Genomic DNA, 18,694 nt, shown 5'->3' on the forward strand with positions numbered 1-18,694 from the left:
CTAATGTTGAATATAGAATATCAATTTCTTTAAAATTATACTATATGAATTATTATACATATTTGTTTTGGGCCAAAACTTAAATTAATCCAGTACTTGAAACATCCTTGTAGGTCTGTCTGTGCATGGATAATACATTAAAGAGTAGTGTTGTTAAGCCTGATTGCTGGACAATTAAGGATATTAACATTATCTGTGATAATAGTAGAAATACCTTATTATTCAATACCTTATAATCTGAAAATATTTATTTATTAATTGCGAAAGTGTAATCTGATCCGACAAAAATATATTAATCATCACTATTTAACACATGTGTGTTCATTGGAAATATAAAAAACAATCATTAATTGTACATCTGTAAACATCTGGTTATTCAATTCAAAAAGCATCTTTGTAGGAGAGCTGGGAGAACATGTCCGTCAGTCTTCCTGACTCGTTCTTCTCCCTTTATGACACAGAGTGTGTGTGTGTGTGTGTGTGTGTGTGTGTGTGTGTGTGTGTGTGTGTGTGTGTGTGTGTGTGTGTGTGTGTGTGTGTGTGTGTGTGTGTGTGTGTGTGTGTGTGTGTGTGTGTGTGTGTGTGTGTGTGTGTGTGTGTGTGTGTGTGTGTGTGTGTGTGTGTGTGTGTGTGTGTGTGTGAGACAATGGGAGATACTGTTATCTCAAAAACATTGTGAGTAAAGAAACTGTGACATGTAAAGAAAGGATTTTCACTAAAACTGTGATGTTACATCCCTCAGAGATGTCTATTCTTCTTCTTTTTTAAACCCTCTACTGTGAGAAAGGCACTAGATTATCTGAAAGATTACTTATTTTTGTTTAAACCAACAGTGTGGGGACACCTGCCAGATACAGAGTCACAGGGACTGACCATAAAAACAGGAAAGGGAGGTAAAAGAAGGGGGGAGGGTCTGGAGGGGGAGGTGTTTTGACTCTGGACCCTAGGGTGGGGGAAAGGAAGAGGTAGATGATTAATTTGATAGATCTGACTTGATTGTTGTGTTGGTTGAAGGAAGAGACACGGGCGAGGAAGAAGCAGAAAAATAACTTGTTTGTAAAAAGGACAGCACGTATTTTTTCTCAAATGTATGTCAGTTTCAAGAAAGATGAGAGGTTTTATGCATGACGTGCAAAATATCTTGGAACCCTTCAAAAAAGAAAAGCAGGTACAGGTAAAGTATGTTGAAATATTTCACAAAAAGTGAGTTGTATGTTGATAAAAATCTCTGTGTAGTTTTTCAAAATATAATGAACAAAGTCATAGAGGGAAAAAAAATAGCACAGTATGGGGAAAATATGAAAACGTTATGTTAGAATAACATGAAATAATTCACAGTAAAGCATCTAAAAAAAACATTTAAAAAAAGTCAGGTTATTAAAGTTATTAAAACTGTATTGTTTCACCGAAACAGTGTTCAAATCACAAACTTTCCATTTAGAGTTTGATTCTTTAAGAAACTCAATTCATTACAAATTAATTCATATTTTACCAAGTTGTAAAGTTTTGCATCCATTAAAGTGTAACTATAAGTATCTTTGTAGGAGAAAAAAGCATAAATCTGTTCATAGTCTTAGTATAGTATTTCATATATATAATTTAAAAAGAGTCACAGTGTAGAATGTCCGTACATTTATTTTTAAAAGTACTAGTATAGTATGTCAAAAGTATCTTGAAAAAAAAGTCCAAGTATAGTATGTAGTTAAGAATTATATTATGTAGTTTGTCTGCAATGTCAGTATAGGATTTAAAAAAAAATAAAGAAAGTCATAGTATAGTTTGTCTAAAAGATCTTGAAAAAAAAAGTAATGACATTGTGTGTTGAAATGGTTTTGAACATCACACATCACGTCAAATTGTATCAAGTGCATCAGACAACTCCAATTACTCCATTTGAACCATATTATAAATAAGAAAAGAATGGTCATAGTATATAGTTAGAAATCACAAACTTGCCTTTTAGAGTCACAGTCTTTAAGAAAATACATTTGTTACAAAGTAATTAACAATCTACCAGTTGTAAAATGTTCCTACATAAAAGTGTATCAAAAAAAGTATCTTGGTATCAGAAAAAATAACTAAAATATGTAAGGTTATCAGAAAAAAAACTACATTGTTTAACTGAACAAGTGTTAAAATAAAAAAACAGCCATTAAAAGAAACCCAATTCCTTACAAAGCAGCAGAGGTGTGGACTCGAGTCACATGACTTGGACTCGAGTCAGACTCGAGTCACCAATTTGATGACTTTGGACTCGACTTGACAAAATCACAAAACACTTGCGACTCGACTTGGACTTGAACACCAATGACTCGGGACTTGACTTGGACTTGAGCCTTCTGACTTGAGGTGACTTGATACTTTAATTCAGGGGTCTCCAACACGCCGATCGCGAGATGCCGCTAGAAGAGCAGACTCCCGTCGGGGAGAGCAGAATCTTCAGCCGCTCCAACTCTTGCTGAGAATCCTTGCAGGCAGGGGCGGGTCTTTATTTTGCTGAGCCACCATGCGGCCAATCATATGCGAGGACACACTAGGATCATACCATTATGTGAAAGAAGGGTGGGGGGCAGACGCTCCAAAGACAGCAGGTGTAGTGGTACAGGCCAGCTACAGAGCCACGGGGAGACGGATTTAAATGCAAGCGCGTCGGAAAAAGTCAAGAAATTTGCGAAAACCGAAAAAAAGAAGCAGCATCTGGCTGCATTTCAATGATATTGGAGAAAGCAAAGCTGAGTGCAGGATTTGAAAATGAAAATGAAAATAACCTTCAGAGCAGGGTTTTTTTTGTTTTGGTAACCACTCAGGATTTATTGCCAGAGGTGGGAGAAGTTCAGATCTTGTACTTGAGTAACAGTACCAGAGTGTAGGAATACTCGGTTACAATAAAAGATCCTGCATTCAAAATGTTACAAGTAAAAGTACAAAAGTATTAGCATCAAAATATACTTAAAGTACCACCTGCAGAGGGATCTAGATTCAGGTGTTCTTTTCCCCATAGAGACGCCTCGCTGCACATTATCCCTTGCATAAAGATAGATCGTGGGTCCCTTATAACATGTTGTACACAGTGGAAATAAACATTCTGGTTACCTTAACATCAGGGATCTTATACATTAAACTCCTTCTGAATCAAACCGTCATGGTAGCATTACCTTACTGATCCCTCTTACAATAGAAGAAAAACACGTTACTTTACCAGCAGAGAGAAAATGGATTATTAAATTATTAATGTGACTACTAAAGAGCAGTTTGATTATTAAGTATTATTCTGTTGATCGATGTCATTACATTTGTTGAAAAGCACATAAGGACTTGTTTAAGACTCGTTTTGTCAAAGTTTAGGACTTGGACTTGACATGAACTTTCCCATCCTGACTTGAGACTTGACTTGGACTTGAGCGCAAAGACTTGAGACTTGACTCGGACTTGAGCGCAAAGACTTGAGACTTGACTCGGACTTGCAAAACAATGACTTGGTCCCACCTCTGCAAAGTACTTCATATTCTACAAGTTGTTAAGTGTTGCATACATCAAAGTGTATCTAAAAGGATCTTAGTAACACAAGAAAAGAGAAAAAAGCATTGATGTTAACACTGGATTGTTCCACTGAAATAGGCGGGGCTATTGCTTCAACGTTATCAGGAAATGATCGTATAGGCGTAAACAAGGAGCCGTTTGTCCCCCCAGAGCGTTTCGTTTGCAGATCTACCCACCTTGGGACCCGTTATCGTTATCGTTATCGTTTTCTGCGTTTCCATGTCGGCCTTGTGTGGCCGAACCGTCTATCTGATAGTGAACTGTAGCAGATACGACCGTTATCGTCCTCGTGTGGCCGGGGCCTCAGTTTGTGAGGCTGCAGAGAAAAACCCCAGAAGTGTCTTGTTTTTGTGAAAACAGTAGCCTCGGGGAGATGCTCTTGTGTCCACTGAGCTTCAGACTGGTTGTTTGGCTGGGAGTGCAGGGGGCTCCACAATCTGGGAGCTGAGGAATTTTTAAAGCAAAGCATTTTACAGCATACTGAAATATCTTTCTTAAACTCAGAAACTATTTTTCATTCTTCACCAAAACCACACTTAACAAAAATGAAAAGGTTAAGACAGTGGGAAACAAGATGATTGTGCATTACAAAGACCATTCAAACACTAAATCTATGAATATATTCTAGTTAAGCACTATATAAATGTAATTTACTAATGATTAGGTGTATTTCAGTCTAGTCTACAGCCCCTTGTGGGTTATGAGTTTCCTGTTTTTGTCTGTGAACAAGTCTGGTTTTAGTGACGACTGTTTAATCCATCAAAAGCAGTTGATTTGTTTACTGGTCACAGTAACAGACTGTGTGAGATATGTTTCTCATCACTTGGTCCCCTGTCTTATTTTGGTTCATCATCACTTAAACAATATAGGTGGTATGAAAGGGAATAATACAAATACTATTTGGTAGGGGTCAATGCTTTGATTATTGTGTCCTCAAAAGATATGTCCTGAGGGCAGTATATTTTACCATTGAACAAGATCTGACAATAAGTACCAAGCAAAAGTAACTACTGCCAGAGGGATTTCTTAAGGCCAATATTAATATTTGAGAACAGCAGTCTTTCAAATGTTTTTTATTTGAACAGGATTTTACAGAAAACAAACTAACTATGTGACAATTACATAGTTTCTTAATGACCTCAAACCTAATTTAAGATTCCTGTGCTGCACTTATCGTCCGACCATTCCTCATTGTCTGCAATTAGCTAAAATTGGCCTGGGTGATACAGTATGTCGGTCTAGCTCTTTTTTTATCTGAATAGGAACTACACTTAAAGGGGACCTATCATGCAAAATGCACTTTTGTACGTCTTTTATACATGAATATGTGTCCCCGGTGTTCCAGGGAACTCACCAAGTGTCAGAAAACACAACCCTCTCTATTTTCCTCCATACCCAAATCTCTAAAAAAGGGGCTGCAACGGATCTGATAAAAACTGATCCAGATTTGAACACTGTCCTGACGTCAGGACGGTGGCGCTACGGCTATTGGGCCAACTCCACCAATCAGGAGGAGACAGCCACGGCCATTGCCGTTCGAAAGCGCTGGAGACGCTGTAGTACATATGCCAGGCCTGTAAGTGGCGCTGTAGTCTGCCACAAAAGCAGCGAAGAAGACTTCCCGCCCATAGTTACCATGGTTACCCTTCTGTTTATTCTCCGCTGTGGCTTTTTTTCTCCCTCCCCGAGGCAAGCGTTTGCTCCCGCTGCAATGCAATCCCTCCCCGTCGAGGCAAGCACTGTAATTCTCTCCGGTTAGTCCACCAGCAGATGATAAACACCCACCTCTCCGCCTCTTCCAAGGAACGAGGGGACCGTGCGGCAGAGTTTCAGTTTCAGTTTGTTTCGCCGGTCAAGATGTCTGTTAAAGTTGAAATCTTCCGGACAAAATTAGAAAAGTGCCGGTCAAAGGTCTTCTTTGTTATTTATTGAGCTTTAAAACAAATGAATAACGACTCTATATAATAAAACACGGAGGACGGAGATCTCTTTTTCTCCCCCTCTTCTGACAGCCCAGCAGCTGATCAGAGCACGTCTCCCCTCTCCTGCAGGGGGGCGTGGTCAGCAGAATCAGATCCGTAGACAGCAAACAGCACATAGAGCGAAATGAGGCATGGCTAAAATGCATGATCTGTTTGGTATTTTTGAAAACAGAAACGTATAAATATACCTTATATAGGTATGGCCCTACAATATATCATTTAAATATAGCATGATAGGTCCACTTTAAAGTAAATGAATCAGACGAAATGGGAACCAGAAGTTCAGCACATTCTTTTTTAAGTAAGTAACATCCAGTCTCTACTCAACTACTCCCAAGTTCAAGATGAGCGTGCCCCGTGTGTGGATAGTAAAGACACACTGTTTGTTTAACTCTTGCTCCCATGGGAGCAGAAGATGACAAGGTGTTGTGTCATGGTTTGAAGAAGCTACTTCCTCCCCTCTCAATTATTGACAGTCCTCGTGGTGACGAGGGCCAAGGGGAGTGCGGTGCGGCCGCTCTGCGCTTCCTTCTGTCTGCCGTCAGAAGCACTTCTTTTTTTTGGAGCTTTCCCAAAACACTGACTCACTGCTTACAGAGCCGCGATGACCAAGCTTCTTTATCCCCCTCGGACCCCCCTGACCCAGCTCAGCTGCTAGAACACTAGGCCATTCTTCGAAAGTGAAATTGAATTGGTTTTCAGGAGAACACAATGTCTGTTTCAGTTATGAACACTCACACAAGGGATTACATCTAAAGGCCCTGACACATCAAACTGACACCAAATAACACGTCCCGACGGACCCGACTGTTGTGTCGCCTCACGTCTCCTGCGTCTTGGCCAAAAGGTCGCACTGGAACACACCGCAAAGACTTCAGCCGACGGCCAAGTAGCACGTACGCACTGCGCATGCGTGACTGGAAATAACTCTCCTTACCAGCAGGCGCCGGTAGTGTGTATTCGTCATTCAAAAGAGGCAACCGGAAGACAGACTGAGTGATATATACAAACAACAAATAGCGCGTGCGTTCCATTTTCACTCTCGTCCATCACAGACTGTTTCACAGAATGTTTCACATAGCGACTTATAATCGAAAACCTGTTTGAAAATGAAAAATAATAGCCGTCTGTGTGTGTCTTCTTAATCGTTTGTTTGCGTACCTCACTTCCGTTTAGCTTCTCATGCATTGATTTGCTAAGCTGAACAGCCAATCAGACTGATTTATTTTACCGACAGCCTCCGCTGCCGATCGGAAGGTGTCGGCATGGCCGAAAAGACACGACGGTGCGGGAAACACCAATCTGAGTAGGGCGACAGGACGCTCATTGACGGCCAGACATCTATCGACGGCCGAAATCGGCTTTGTGTGTCAGGGCCTTTAAAGGAAACCACAGCTGCATCTGATGCAAAATTCACTTTTGTACGTCTTTTATACATGAATATGTGTCCCCGGTGTGTCAGGGAACTCACCAAGTGTCAGAAAACACAACCCTCTCTCTTTTCCTCCATACCCAAATCTCTAAAAACGGGGCTGCAACGGAGCTGATACAGATTTGAATTTCTCTGACGTCAGAAAAGGGGTGCTCCGCCTATATGGAAAACTCTCCACCTATCAGGGGGATGAGAGGTTGGGCCACGGCCATTGCCCAACCTCTCATTCGCATATAGGCTGTCGGAAAGCTAAATCTCCCCCAGTCACATCTGTGTTTTTGCCTGCTCTTGCCAGGATGTCTGATGCGGCTTTCACACCAGCGCTTTTCCCTTTCTAGCTCCGAGCTAGAGCTTTTCTGGTTCAGCTCCGGTTTCCCTTTTCTGCTCCCGCTCTGTTCACACTAGAGATGGCAAATCCGGATCCTTTTACGGATTCAGGGTCTTCTGAGTCAGTCATTGAAGAGATCCGGATCATACGAGTCATTTGAGTCATATGAGTCAGCATCACCAAGAGGGTAGAAATCCTATCGGTGAAACCGAAAAGTTGTTGCATTTCACAAGCATATTAAACTGACGTTATATTAACCTCCGCTACACAGTGTATTTTGCTTTAATAAAAAATGTTGATCACAAAAAAAAGGGTTATTTTGCGATTTGGCAAATCTGAGTCTGCTGTTGACTCGTGCATGAGGACGAGTCTGCTGGATCTCTGGATCTGCTGCTATATGGCTACGGCTCTGAGTCCGCACGAGTCTGCTCTGCTGTGTTTTGCACAGTGAGTCAGGATTTGCGAATCTGAGTCTGCTGTTGACTCGTGCATGACAACGAGTCTGCTGGATCTCTGGATCTGCTGCTATATGGTTACGGCTCTGAGTCCGCACGAGTCTGCTGTGTTTTGCACAGTGATTTGCGAATCTGAGTCTGTGAAGTTCCGCTGACTAACTCGTAGGCTACTGGTCTCTCTCGATCATTGACCTGGATTCACGGATCCCACGATTTTGATTAAGTCCATTATGTTTCCGGCTCTAAATGAAGTTTCAGTGTAGACTTCTAACAAAATTGTCATGTTGTGCAACAGTCTCCTGCGTGTAATAGCTGCATTTCCAATAAGGATCTTACTTGGCAAAACGTTTATTTTGAACATAGCACACAAAAAGAAACAAACAATGACAAATGATAGAAAATTGCAAAACAGTTAGAATATATAAAATGTCTTAATTATACAATTATTATTATTAAACATATAATTATATCTAATCATATGCCCCCCATATTTTCTCATGGACTGCGTAATCATTGCAATACTGGTGTTTGTATGTGTTAAATGTGTGTAAAGTGGTGTCTTTTGCTTTAATAAAACATATTGATCACAAAAAAAACGGTCATTTTGCGATTTAGCGAATCTGAGTCTGCTGTTGACTCGTGCACTCCCCTGAGCCAAACGATCACTTCTGGCAGCTATCCTACTTGCTAAAGGGTAGGCAGATGGACTGGGGTACGTTGTAATGTGATTTTACATGTTATAAAGAGAGTAGCGAGTGACGCAATTTATAGTTTTAATTTGTACGTCACACCAAGTGTGGGACTCAAAGGACTCGGGTTAATGGAGAGGGGAGACTCGTCACGACCAGCTCATTTCTAGGATCCGGGTTAATGATCCGGATGAATCAGGACTCGCCCATCTCTAGTTCACACCACTCAGAGCCAGGATGGTGCTGCCGCTGCTGCGTCATGACGTCAACGTTTACATCGCTGATTTGCTCCCCAACGGCGCTCACAACAACAACAACGGGGGACTGCGTCGGGTCGATGATCGTGTTGCTTTTAATCATACGAAGCCAGATTAAATTAAATAACGACTTCTCCAACCTTATACTTTTCTCCAGAGTGCCGTGGTTCATTGTTTATTAATGTGTTTCAGCGGCATTTACCGACCGCTGCAGTGCTGGCTGCTCTTCCACGGGAGTTTATTCTCCCGTTAGCTCCGGGTTAGCTCACACAGCTCTAAAGTATTCACTGTCTGACTGTCACACAAGCAGCTGATACATATCCCCAGTTCCCCTTAAGTGAATGTGTGTCAGTTTGAATTGACGCTGTTTGGCATCACAACGCTGTTATGAAAGTTTCTCTGGTATAACATGGGTGATGCTAGCATAGCAACCGAAGCTAAACTGACTACTTGCTAAGCCGTTTTCTACAGGCACATTTTACCGGCGTATTTTTCATTATGATTCTACTTGTGATAGTCGGACATGACAACCTGTGCAGCCCATGTATTGATTCCATCCGATAGCTGCTATAATAAAAAACAAAACGTCTGCCTGCTCTCCACAATGATCAATAACAGTGAACGGATGGTCAAAGTAAGGTACAAATAAACAGAATCACACGAAGCCTGGTTAGTGTTGCCTGACTTTATAAAGTGTGTTTTTTTTTATAAGTGTGTGGTTGCCTTCTAGTCACTTTGCTCAGCGCTACTGCTTGTAGGCAGGCATGACGAGACTCTTCAGTCGACCCATGTTCAGGGGAGGTGGGTTTAGTTTCCTGCACGCCTCGACGTAAGAGAGACGTAAGCGATGCCGCCTCGACGTAAGAGAGACGTAAGCGATGCCGCCTCTTAGCTCCGGAGTCTTGCTTCTGGACCGTCAATTTTTTGGAGCTGGAAACGAAGAGGCGGCGCCGCTGCGGTGTGAACAGGAAAAACCGGTAGTTTACAGGCTCTAGTTCCGAGCCGGCGCTGAAAACGCGTTAAGGGGCATAAGGGAGTTAAACGTTGTGCTATTGTTGGCTGCAAGAATCGGGACAAGGGACTGCATGCAATGCCATCCCTGGAAAAAGACAATAATCTGTGGCTAGACTTCATTTTCAAGGGACATGTGCCAGAAGACTCCGGCAGATTTCTGCTTGTGTGTTCTAAACATTTTACCACGGACATGTTTATGAACTAGATCTTTTTTCGCCAAGTTGAAATCTTCGAAATTCGAAAAGTGCCGGTCAAAGGTCTTCTTTGTTATTTATTGAGCTTTAAAACAAATGAATAACGACTCTATATAATAATATAAGAATAATACACGGAGGACGGAGGCGTGGCTAAAATGCATGATCTGTTTGGTATTTAAAAAAAAAACTTCACAGACATGTTCTACAATATATCTTTCAAATATAGCATGATAGGTCCACTTTAACTTCAATTTAAAGAAAAAAATCTTCATTGCGGAGGACCCCCCTGTTTGTGTGTCAAAGTTACACCCTTGATAATATCTACCTGTAAATAATAATAAAAACCCTTGATTTATAACTTAAAGGGGACCTATTATGCAAAATGCACTTTTGTATGTCTTTTGTACATGAATATGTGGCCCCGGTGTTCCAGGGAACTCACCAAGTGTCAGAAAACACAACCCTCTCTCTTTTCCTCCATACCCAAATCTCTAAAAACGGGGCTGCAACGGATCTGATACAGACTGATCCAGATTTGAACATTTCTCTGACATCAGGACGGAGGAGCTCCGCCTATATGGCCAACTCTCCACCTATCAGGGGAATGAGAGGTTGCCGTGGCATGGTAACAGCATGGTAACAGCATGGTAACATGACGCTCGTAACTCGGCCCCCTCCTTTGCAGGGGGGCGTGGTCAGCTGCAGCGCATGCAAAGACAGGGTGGAGGAGAGCAAAATAGAGCGAAATGAGGCATGGCTAAAATGCATGATCTGTTTGGTATTTTGAAAAAGAAAACGTATAAATATACCTTATATAGGTATGGCCCTACAATATATTATTCAAATATAGCATGATAGGTCCACTTTAACATCTCTGTCTCCTTTATATTATAAAGAATAGCCAGTTAATTGAAGCATTATAGCACAGGCCTTTGTCAGATGGTATATTATGCTTTTTTTTTTTCTGCTTCGAATAATTCTCTCTTTTTTCACCATACCTGTGTTTGCATCACTGTTTATTAATAAGCATGGGCTTTGGCTTGACTTGGGTAAAAAAAACAGCATTAGTTTTACCTTTCCTTACAAGTCATGGGAGCAAATGGTTGAAAGAAGGGGTCACTTGGAGCTTGGGGACCAAAACCAACTGTTAGGTGATAAATCTCTCAGCGTGGAAATGATGGCCCGGCACGGTTTCTCTCTACAAGGGTGTCACATAACAGGCTGTAGTTTTTTCGGTCTTTAAACAAATTTCTCAAGGAGGGTCATGGGGGTCCGGGGCAAGTATTAATCTATGTGGCCAGATGCTGCAGAGGTGATGATGCAAGCAGATGTGAGGCTCACCCACTGCACGGAGCCCCGTTTTGGAGCGTACTGTACATCTTCTCAAGCCCAACAATGGTCTAGTAGCACAAACAACAACTTTGAACATTGTCTTAATGGTAGGACAGTCTTTATGAGATCATACTATACATACAATAGGGACTTTGTAGTCTTAAAAATAGGGTGAGTATAGTCTTGAAAGTTGGGAAAATACTAAATATACTTACTGTACATTTTGGGTGTGGAAACATCATAATATGTTAGAACGTTTTTTTCTTCTCCTCGCTCTTTCCAGACTGTTAGCTTCACCCACCTGGTCATGATTTCCCCATTACTAATGATTATTTATAAAAAATCTCATTTAAATAGTTGGTGAAAGCTCCAATGATCAACTCAACAATATCATTAGGAATATCTTTATATTTAATCAAAGTTTTTATGAAATTCCTCCTTATTGCCTAGCCCCAATACCAACGTTATCTGGTATTTAATCTACAAAATCCCTCATGTAAACCAACGTTTTTTAATATGTAAAATAATAAATATATCCTGGTGTCCCACTCACACCAAACGCAGTTCGGATTACAAAAAAGCAATGGATTAAGTTGAAATGTTTATTTTCCACGAGCAAATATAAGCAAATATGTCTCTCGCTAAATACTTGTACCCTAAACCTATTTTTAGTAACTGTTTGCTTTTAACTCATGAGGCTGCTTTCTCACGTGTTTATGCATGAATTTGTTTTTATTACTTTTTGTTTGTTTTTAGCTTAGCACTGTGAATGACCCGCTACTGATGCCCCAACGGTCTGAATGGAGTTGCAGTTGCAGAAAAGCCAACGGTTGTAGCTCCCTCAGCAGGATGCTGATGAGACCGAGTATACTTCTGAGTCTGGTTTTACTCTCCCAAGTTTTACGGACGGAGTGCCGGCCTGCCAACACTGATGAAGGTAAGATGTCTTATTTGTACACTGCCTTTTTCTGCTTCTGGATGTAGTATTACTTAAAAGACACGTAACTGTTTTAGCTTCAAGTCTGACTTATCTCGACTCCCGCCTTGAAAAACAGTCCGCTGATGGTCGGCCACATGGACGGCCATTTACATTATTACAACATTTATAAGCTTTGTGAGCTCAGTGAGATAATTCAGAGTGCTTTTGTCTTCATCATTTCAATGTCTGTAGGTCTACATCTTTTTGTTTTAAAGACAGTGAAATGTCAGAACGTTTTTTTGGCATCCCAGAGGATTTCTTCTCTGCTGTCAGCAGTGGCGGCGCCAGGGTATGGCTGGGGTAGGCTACAGCCATACCAAGAAATGGCTTAGCCACACCTTAGCCCCACCATGAAAAGTGATGCAAATTCAATTAAATAATAAGCGAAATGCTAAATGTTGAGAACACGGATTGCGAAAATACACGGGTCGTGTCCACAGCACACAAACTGATCCTGCTGTAACAACAAGTGCACGTTACTGATGCAATATGGTTGAGACCATTCGGGCCTATGCTATAAGAGGGGTGCAAGGAATAGTCTAAGTAGTGGGGAAGTTTTATACACTAAAGGTGTGGAAATTCTCTGGCGTTATAATATCAGCGCGGCCGCGGTCAGATCAAAATACCTCCGAATGCAATTTGAATAGACCTGACCTACAGCCAATCAGAGCAACGCAACGTTGGATCTGCGTCATGCCTTATTGATTGAGATCAATCGAAACCGCCATTCAGTATCCCCATTGGATCTTCAACGTGTACTATCATACGTCACGTTCACAGTGATCCCTTTTTATTTACTACAAGACAAATGTGCCGTTTTATTTCATACAGTTCCATTTTGATTGAGACAGGGAAATAATCTAAACCTCACGCGTGGCGTTTCACTGTCAAGGGGGGCGATATAGCGTGTATGTAATTACATTGCAAATACTGATTTGAGCACCACCACTGTATGGGTTAGCCCTACCATAGATTACCCAACAAAAATGCTCTGGCGCCGCCACTGGCTGTCAGTCAGTGTAGACAAGCCACTGGCCCTTTAGTGGCTCGGCTCTTAAATCTGAAGCTGCCACAGTCCTGAGAAAGACTTTTTCAGACAGTGATGGGGGCCCATAGGAGTTTAAACTCTGCTGAATCTCAGAGAGAAGACGAAAGAAGTGAACTGACTTTAAGGTTGACACAGGATTAATTAACTTTCCCCCTGAAGGCATTAATTTCCACTCAAGGATAACGCACTGATCGTTATGTCAGGGAGAATTAGCGGTATAGTGACATAAATCAAATTCAATGCCCTATCGTTCTGTGTAACATGTAACATTTGTGTGAGTTAAAAATTCAAAAAAGGTGTAAATGTGACTGTTAAATGGGGGAAAGCACAAATATATGGAGACCATGTTTCGCAAAAAAAAAATGTTGGGCTAAAAGTTGAGCCGTGAACGTGATGTTAATGTTAACACTTGTAAAGAATGAGCGGAATCTGTAAATAAATTGAAATGTTAAGAGAACCTCTTGAAAGAAAGATTAAACAATGCAATTGTTTATCCGTTTTCCTAATAATTACATTGGAAACCATCTGGTTAGAAAATAAGTGTATGCATGTGTTGCAAGAGTGTAATGATTACTTTAGTCTAAGTTGCAACATGTTTCTCCAAACCATTTTTATTGGTGTTTTTTTTTACGTGTGTGCCTGTGTGGTTTCTAAGAACAACCTGCAGCAGAGCAGACCACACTAATGGTAGTTATAAAACTAGATCTACATAAAGGTTAATTATTTTTGAAAGATCCTCCCTTTCCTGTGTTTATCCATTAGGGCCTCAATGTGGGGCTAAATGTAGCAGAACTCGTTTGAATGACACTGGAAACACTTTGCACTGCACAGTAATCCTTGGAGCTCCCTAGTAGCTCCCTAGTGTTAATCCATGCTGATTGTCAGCAGCTCATTTAGGAGTGAAAAGGGTCCACCTCCACTGGAGTGCTTTCAGGAGAAACATACTCACTGTGACTATAATTTAAGAACATGCATTATGTAATACATCCATCCTTTTCTGCCGCTAAACCAAGTCTGGTTTGTGGTGGTAGCAGGCCAAAAAAGACAGACCAGACATTCCTCATTGATTATCCTCTTTTTGAGGGTGAGCCCATCCACTACTGATGCACCGGTTGACCTAGAGCAGGGGTGCCCACACTTTTTCAGCTTGGGAGCTACTTTTAAAATGACCACGCCCAAAAGATTTACCTACATTTGCCGCCCCTGCCCAATCTGTGTCGCGAGCGCGCGGGGGGAGGGGTGCTAGTGGATTAAATGGCGGATAAACTGTGGCATTTGCACTTCAGATGAGGAGGTGAGGCCCCCTCATAACTGCATGAACCCGTATGACACAATACAACTCAGACTGGCTTACCTGTACGTCAATCAAGTGGCAAATGCTATAGTAAGGATGGATGATAGGCTAACTTTAAAAAAAAATGTAATTAAAGAAATATTTTTATTTTATTTATTTTTTCCTTATTTTTTTTCAATGCCATGCAATCTACCCACACTAACTTAACTGAGCTACTTACTGCAAAAAGTTTGAGTCTGGTCAGGTTCAGGTGGTTGATTAAACAAAATGTGTGTAGGTTAGTCAGTGGGGATTATGTCCCGAAATTGGTCAAGTGGGAATTAAAAAAACAATTGCTAGCAGACTTCATCCAGCCACACTACAATCTAAGGGAGATTCAGTCTCTAATATTTGAAATCTCATTCTTTTGGACCCCTGAAAGGCCCAGTTTCTCTATTCGAGGTTCTTCAGATCATTCTTGGCCACTTCATTTGTCAGGGTCTTATGGCGCATTTCCACTGCAGGGCCTTGCACGGCTTAGTACGGTATAGTTAGGCCTTGGTAGGCCAGGCTCACTTTATGCTGCGTTTCCATTACAGTTTAGGAACTGGGGTAGTAACTATAGTAACGCAGTGTAGGCGGAGCCGTGACGTCATCTTCAATGCAAAACACAAAACCAACATCAGCCGTTACCTGTTAGCCCTCAGAGCTCACAGCTCCTCATATCTGTTCAGAAACTAGACAAAAGTTAAACAAGTACAAACCACAGACTGTCTGTGTCATGGCGAATACAGTCGCTGCTTTATTTATGTCTGTATAGGCCGTTGTTGTGAGTGTGGACGGTCGGAGCATATACTGCGTTAGCTTAGCCGATCTCCATTCAGAAAACACGCTTTTTAAAAGGTTTTTCGCCTGCCGTCTGTCTGCAGACTTGTCAAAGCATTAATTAATAGTTTTTACTAACCGATATCAGTATGTTGTTACTTCGGCATCATTTTGAAACGTGTATTACAATTAAATCACGGTAAAATATGTTCATTTTGTTGTAGTTGCCAGCGATTCTCTCACTAGTTTAGCATATTCAGCCCGGTTGTTGGCCCGGAAAGAACCTGAATTTTGGAGAGCCAGAAAAACTGTGAAACAGTACCCGTTAGCCGGAACTACCCCTAGTAGTGTTTTTCCAGATGGAGATTGGCTAAGCTAACGTAATATATGCTCCGACCGTCCACACTCACAACAACGGCCTATACAGACATAAATAAACCAGCGACTGTATTCGCCATGACACAGACAGTCTGTGGTTTGTACTTGTTTAACTTTTGTCTAGTTTCTGAACAGATATGAGGAGCTGTGAGCTTGAGTGCTAACAGCTAACGGCTGTGTTGTTTTTCTGGGGTTCTCATTGAAGATGACGTCACGGCTCCGCCTACACTGCGTTACTATAGTAACTACCCCAGTTCCTAAACTGTAATGGAAGCGCAGCATGAAGTGAGCCGGCCCTAACAAGGCCCAACGCGGCCTAGCAGTACCGAGCGAGGCCTAGGCCGACCGTGTGGTGGAAATGCGCCATTAGTGTGCCGTGCCGGGCCCGGCCCGTTTTTGGTTGCGTTTCCACTTGGCGTAGTTCCGGCTAGCAGGTACTATTTCACAGTTTTTCTGGCCCCATAAAATCGAGGTTCTTTCCGGGCCAACAACCAGGCTGAGTCGGGCTGAGTATGCTAAACTAGAGGGAGAATCGCTGGCAAGGGGGCTACTACAACTACAACAAAATGAACATATTTGACCGTGATTTAATTGTAATACACGTTTCAAAATTATGCCGAAGAAACAACATCAAATCAAATCAAATCAGGTTTTATTTATATAGCACATTTAAAAGCGATGTTTGGTCGAGCCAAAGTGCTGTACATGTATAAAAACACATTACTACATTCACAATAAACGACAATAAATTACAACCGATATATCTTAAAAACAAAATAAAAATAAAACACACGGAAAAGTCAGGAGTCGTGCTCCGCTCTAACTAGAAAGCCAGAGAGAAGAAGTGTGTTTTTAGTTTAGATTTAAAAACCCCAAGGGACCTCACATGGAGGGGCAGAGTGTTCCAGAGCCTAGGGCCAGCTACTGCGAAGGCTCGGTGCCCTCGGGTTTTGAGCCTGGTCTTGGGCACTACCAGCAGCAGCTGGTCAGCAGACCTTAAAGCTCTGGCTGGGGTGTAGCGCTGGAGCAGTTCAGCTATGGGCGGGGCCAGCCCATTTAGTGCTTTAAAAACAAATAAAAGGATTTTAAAATCAATTCTGAACCGAACTGGAAGCCAGTGTAGTGAGGCCAGAATAGGGGTGATGTGGTCACGCTTTTTGTGGCCAGTCAGCAAACGTGCAGCAGCGTTTTGGACTAGCTGTAGGCGTTTAATTGAGGCCTGGTTCATACCCACATATAGAGCGTTACAATAGTCCAGTCTCGAGGTTACAAAGGCGTTAATAACCCTTTCTAAGTCATTAAAAGATAAATACGACTTGGTTTTGGCCAATAGTCTTATTTTAAAAAAGCAGGATTTTACTACGGTGCTGACCTGCTTGTCGAATTTAAAAGTGCTAGTGAAGGTCACTCCAAGGTTCATGACCGAGGGGAGGATGTTTTTTTTTGATAGAGCCCAGAATATCAACCGGAGAGGCTGGAGGTTGCGGTCCAAAAAAGATGACCTCAGTCTTGCTCTCGCTGAGGTTGAGAACGTTTTTGCTCAGCCAGGATTTTATCTCTGCTAAGCAGTCCATCAACTGCTGTAGTGAGTGTTTGACATTTGCTTTGAGAGGCAGATAGATCTGTACATCGTCGGCGTAGCAGTGGAAGGGAATGTTATGTTTTGTGAGAATTGAACCTAGGGGCAGTATGTACAGTAGAAAAAGGATGGGGCCCAGAATCGAGCCTTGGGGAACCCCACAGATAAGAGGGGCTTTGGCAGAGGAGAAGGCACCTAGCTGCACTGAGAAGCTACGGTCTGTCAGGTAGGACCTGAACCATGCAAGGGCAGAGCCTGTGATGCCAGCGGACTGTTCAAGCCGTGACAGCAGGATGCTATGGTCCACAGTGTCAAAGGCAGCTGTCAGGTCTAACAGCACCAAGACAGCTGGGCTACCTGAGTCGGCGGCTAGGAGCAGATCATTAAAAACTCTTAAAAGGGCTGTTTCGGTGCTGTGCATGGGTTTGAAGCCAGACTGAAACTTTTCATGGATTCCATGGATGGTTAAAAAAGACTGCAGCTGGGCGTAGACTACTCGCTCCAGGGCTTTTGATAAAAAAGGTAGCTGGGAGATGGGCCTAAAATTTGCGAGAATGGAGCGGTCGAGATTTTTCTTTTAAGGAGTGGCTTAACCACGGCATGTTTGAAGGCAGCTGGGACACATCCTGAGGTAAGAGAGGTGTTTAAAAGTAATAAAATACTTGCTCCAACTGAATCAAAAACATCTCTGAGAAGGCGAGAGGGAATGCTGTCTGAGGTGCAGTTTGTCGGCCGCAGGTGCTTGACTACATCCGAGAGAGAAGAGAGGGATACAGGCTCAAAGTGGTCGAGGACAGCAGGGCACAGAAAAGGAGCAGGATCTGGGGTAGCACTAGTGTGGGCTAGCCTAACGGACCGTCTCCACAGCAGCGTTAAAAAAATCTTGGAGGTGGGCGTATCTGAGGCTTGGGGATTTTTTTGCGATCAACCAATCACATGAATCTCCCGCCCGCGACATACGAAGCCAAAAAGCCCGAAGTAAACTGGATATAAACTCCCCAAAACAGGCGAAAACATACCACTGTCTCTGCCACCTCCCTCCATGCCTGGCTCCTCCGGTTTATATCCCGGTAGGTCTGGTCATAAAGCACCGGGTGATTGATTCGCTACCGCTAATTTCTCCTCCATTTTTTGGAATATGAGGAAATGACCTGCGGTATGTCTCTCCCAGCATACACGCCGTTTGATTGGCTAGAGCTTGAACTGCCAGATTTGCGTAAACGGGATTTGATTGGCTGCCGCTTCCACCTCAGCTTCAAAAGTTGAACATTGTTCAACTTTGAATCTTGAAAATCCTGAGAATCTCCGCTCGCCTGCCCACAATGCATTTCGGCGAAAAGTGAGGGAAAGTGACGTCACCCCATTCAAAGTGAATGGGCAGAAGCT

The 18,694-nt window shown here is 42.3% G+C and overlaps 1 protein-coding gene across 10 annotated transcripts in view; it reads left to right on the top strand.

Moving 5' to 3' along the window:
• Positions 1-972: 972 nt before the first annotated feature.
• The window catches only part of fgfr1a (fibroblast growth factor receptor 1a), a 77,420-nt gene continuing 59,698 nt past the window's right edge, over positions 973-18,694 (top strand). For 6 of the 10 annotated variants that reach the window (XM_034117873.1, XM_034117875.1, XM_034117874.1 and 3 more), the window contains exons 1-2: positions 973-1,174; positions 11,983-12,163. In XM_034117873.1, coding sequence (XP_033973764.1) covers positions 1,091-1,174; positions 11,983-12,163 — 265 coding nt within the window. In that variant the 5' untranslated portion in view covers positions 973-1,090. The remainder of the gene's footprint in view (positions 1,175-11,982; positions 12,164-18,694) is intronic. The other 4 variants (XM_034117883.1, XM_034117881.1, XM_034117877.1 and 1 more) reach the window with 2 other exon arrangements.

Source organism: Trematomus bernacchii, unplaced genomic scaffold (genome assembly GCF_902827165.1).
Source record: "Trematomus bernacchii unplaced genomic scaffold, fTreBer1.1, whole genome shotgun sequence".
In the NCBI taxonomy this organism is placed as follows: domain Eukaryota; kingdom Metazoa; phylum Chordata; class Actinopteri; order Perciformes; family Nototheniidae; genus Trematomus; species Trematomus bernacchii.